This window comes from Carassius carassius, chromosome 27 (genome assembly GCF_963082965.1).
Source record: "Carassius carassius chromosome 27, fCarCar2.1, whole genome shotgun sequence".
Lineage (NCBI taxonomy): Eukaryota > Metazoa > Chordata > Actinopteri > Cypriniformes > Cyprinidae > Carassius > Carassius carassius.
The window spans coordinates 2,437,246-2,439,859 of record NC_081781.1 but is presented as its reverse complement, the minus strand read 5'-3'; the positions used below and the strand labels follow the sequence as shown (position 1 = coordinate 2,439,859).

Genomic DNA, 2,614 nt, shown 5'->3' with positions numbered 1-2,614 from the left:
TTTATTCATTTAAATTGTTAGAAATGTCATGATTTAGAAAAAGGCCAATAAAAATAAATACAACTTTGTGTTAAATAGTAAAAGATTCATTTAATAATTAATTTAATATAATGATTTCATTATTAAAATATCTGCATTTTTTTTTTACATTTTATAAACATGTACATTATACTTTTTTATGTGCTGTACCAATTTTTTTTATTTTTTTGTCATATTTTAGCTTTTAAACAGCTTGTTTAAATGTGCATATTCCATCTTGTCTTTGTCATTAATTATACAAAAAAATATTGATTTGTTTAAATCACTATACTGTGTTCTGTCTTGTTGAGAGCTTGTGAAATAACTGTACTGTTCATAAGGATATAATTAGTCACAGACAAACAGATTGTTTTAGGTGATGTGTTTTATTAAGTGCAGACGTATCATGGTACAGGATCCAGTTGGACAGATTTCATTGAAGACGATGATGATGATGATGAATTTCTCTGTTCACGAGTGGATCCTAATTGGACTTTTTGGACTGTTTATTATTGTTATCATTCTAAGTATTTTTGGACAAATAGCAGGACTGCAGAAACACACAAGCGCTGAACATGTAGAAAATAAAAATAAATTAAACGATTGTATCTAATGCAAAGTGAATTTCAGACTTTCAGAATTGGCAAAGATTGATCATTGGATCAATAATTGAAACATCTGGCTGTCCAGACAAAATTCAAATCAATCACAAATGAATTAGGCAAACAAATAATTTAAATAAAACATTTGAAATAAATAAATAATAATAATAAAGATAAATAATCCCAAACATATTCACACACAAGAATAATAATAACAACAATATACAAATTATTATCAGCAACCGCAATCACTCCAACATTTACATGATTAAGGCAGTTTTACAGCATGTCAAGATCTAATTCAAGGCATTTCTGGCTACACTAAAGAGGAAAAAGGAGAAACCCTTGTCAGTAGGTTGTTTGGAAAGCTACAGTTAAAGTCCACAGATTCACAAGCTCTATTAAAGCTAGAGACGATGGAAACGTATGTACAGCCTGTGAATTCAAGGCAGGTTCTAGGATTTCTTAGGTCTAAAAGCTAAAAGCACTTGTGCGGAGATCCTAGAAAAATAAGCGAACAGTCTAACCTGTTGTAGATCAACTAGCTTAGATTTGAAAAGAGTCCAATCTGGTGCTCATCCAGGTCGCTTCCCGACCCGATTCCGCGAGATCCGAGAGGTGGGTAGGGAAGCACTGGTTTAAGGCACAGCTTTGCTTCAGCAGGCTGGACGCACAGGCATCTGAAGCAGGATCACCTGCCTGTTTTCCGACGGGTGGCATTTGTTGATGTGTCTCGTGAGTCCCGGCGAGCTGTAGAACATGGCTGGGCAGTATTTGCAGGGGTAGATCTGCGCCGAGTGCAGCAGACGGATGTGCCGCTCCTGGCTCACTCTGCTGGGGAAGTTTTCTCCGCACACCGGGCACAGGTGGCACTCAGACGCGCTCAGGTTGAGCGGCGCCTGGCTTTGGGATTTGTCGCACGCGTCGTGGTGCGCCATCACGTGCTTCTTCAGGTATGCCTGACGCTTGAACCTCTTCCCGCAGTGATGGCAGTCGTAAAGCCCATCTTCGGACCCGGATTCGGAGAGTCCAGGACTCGGAGTGTCTCTGTCGCTGGAGGTCTCGTCTTTCCCGGTCGCGGGGGTTTTAGTGCTCTCCGGGTTTTGTGGCACTGTTTTGGGTTTGTGCCACCGCCGGTGCGAGGCCAGGTTCGCCGGGCAGCTGAAGAGCTTGTCGCACTCTGGGCATCTGTACTCGATCCGGACGATTCTTGAGCATTTGTGTTGGGCTAGAGAGAAGGGATCGGCGTAGGCTTCTCTGCACAGCTGACACACGAACTCTCCGAGCGGCTTGTCGCCGCCTGCGCACTGAGATCTGGGTTTTTGCTCCACAGGACCTTCTTTGATCTTCAGTCCCAGCACCGGGGAAGTGGTGACTTCGTCCTCGAACTGCAATTTCCGCATGGCTTTGGCTCTCTTGGATACTGGTTTGCCTTTGCGCTCCGCGTCTGACGCGGGCCGTTTGGTGGTTACTGTTGTGCCGGTTCGCGTGCTGTTGCTGGTGCCGATTTTAAGATCCACGGGAGCGAACGGCGCATGATCAGAGCCACTGGGTGCCGCCGGGAAGGACTCCGCCGAAATGGGCGAGCCGAGATTGAAGCGCCTTTCCAAACACGCCCTCTCGTGCTCCCTGCTCACGGGTCGGGTCGGGCTGTACATGGGTCGGTAGACGATCTCTGGGTTCCCAAACTGCACCGGCTGCGCCGGGCGGTGCGCGCTTGCCGCGTCCTGCTGCGCGCCTGGAAACGCGTCCTGCTCATCCTCCGAGCGGACGCGGTACGAAACAGGTGTCGCTTTCTTATTTCTCTTGACTAAAAATCCCCTCGGCATCTTCGCCAGCTGAAAGGCACTTCAGACGGGTTGGAATCAGAGGCACACCTGGTACTATATTTGGACGCGTGCGGTGATCTTTCCATCACTGAGGCATAGCAGCAGTCTTTTTAAGGAGGAATGATGACATGGTTCTCGCCCCTCGCTGTCGCGTCCAATCAGATG

General features: G+C 45.6%; 1 protein-coding gene across 1 annotated transcript; it reads right to left on the bottom strand.

The window, feature by feature from the left end:
- Positions 1–495: 495 nt before the first annotated feature.
- On the bottom strand, positions 496–2,614 carry LOC132106425 (insulinoma-associated protein 1a-like). Its single transcript, XM_059512094.1, has one exon. The coding sequence runs from the start codon at positions 2,447–2,449 to the stop codon at positions 1,277–1,279; it is 1,173 nt and encodes a 390-aa protein (XP_059368077.1). The 5' UTR covers positions 2,450–2,614; the 3' UTR covers positions 496–1,276.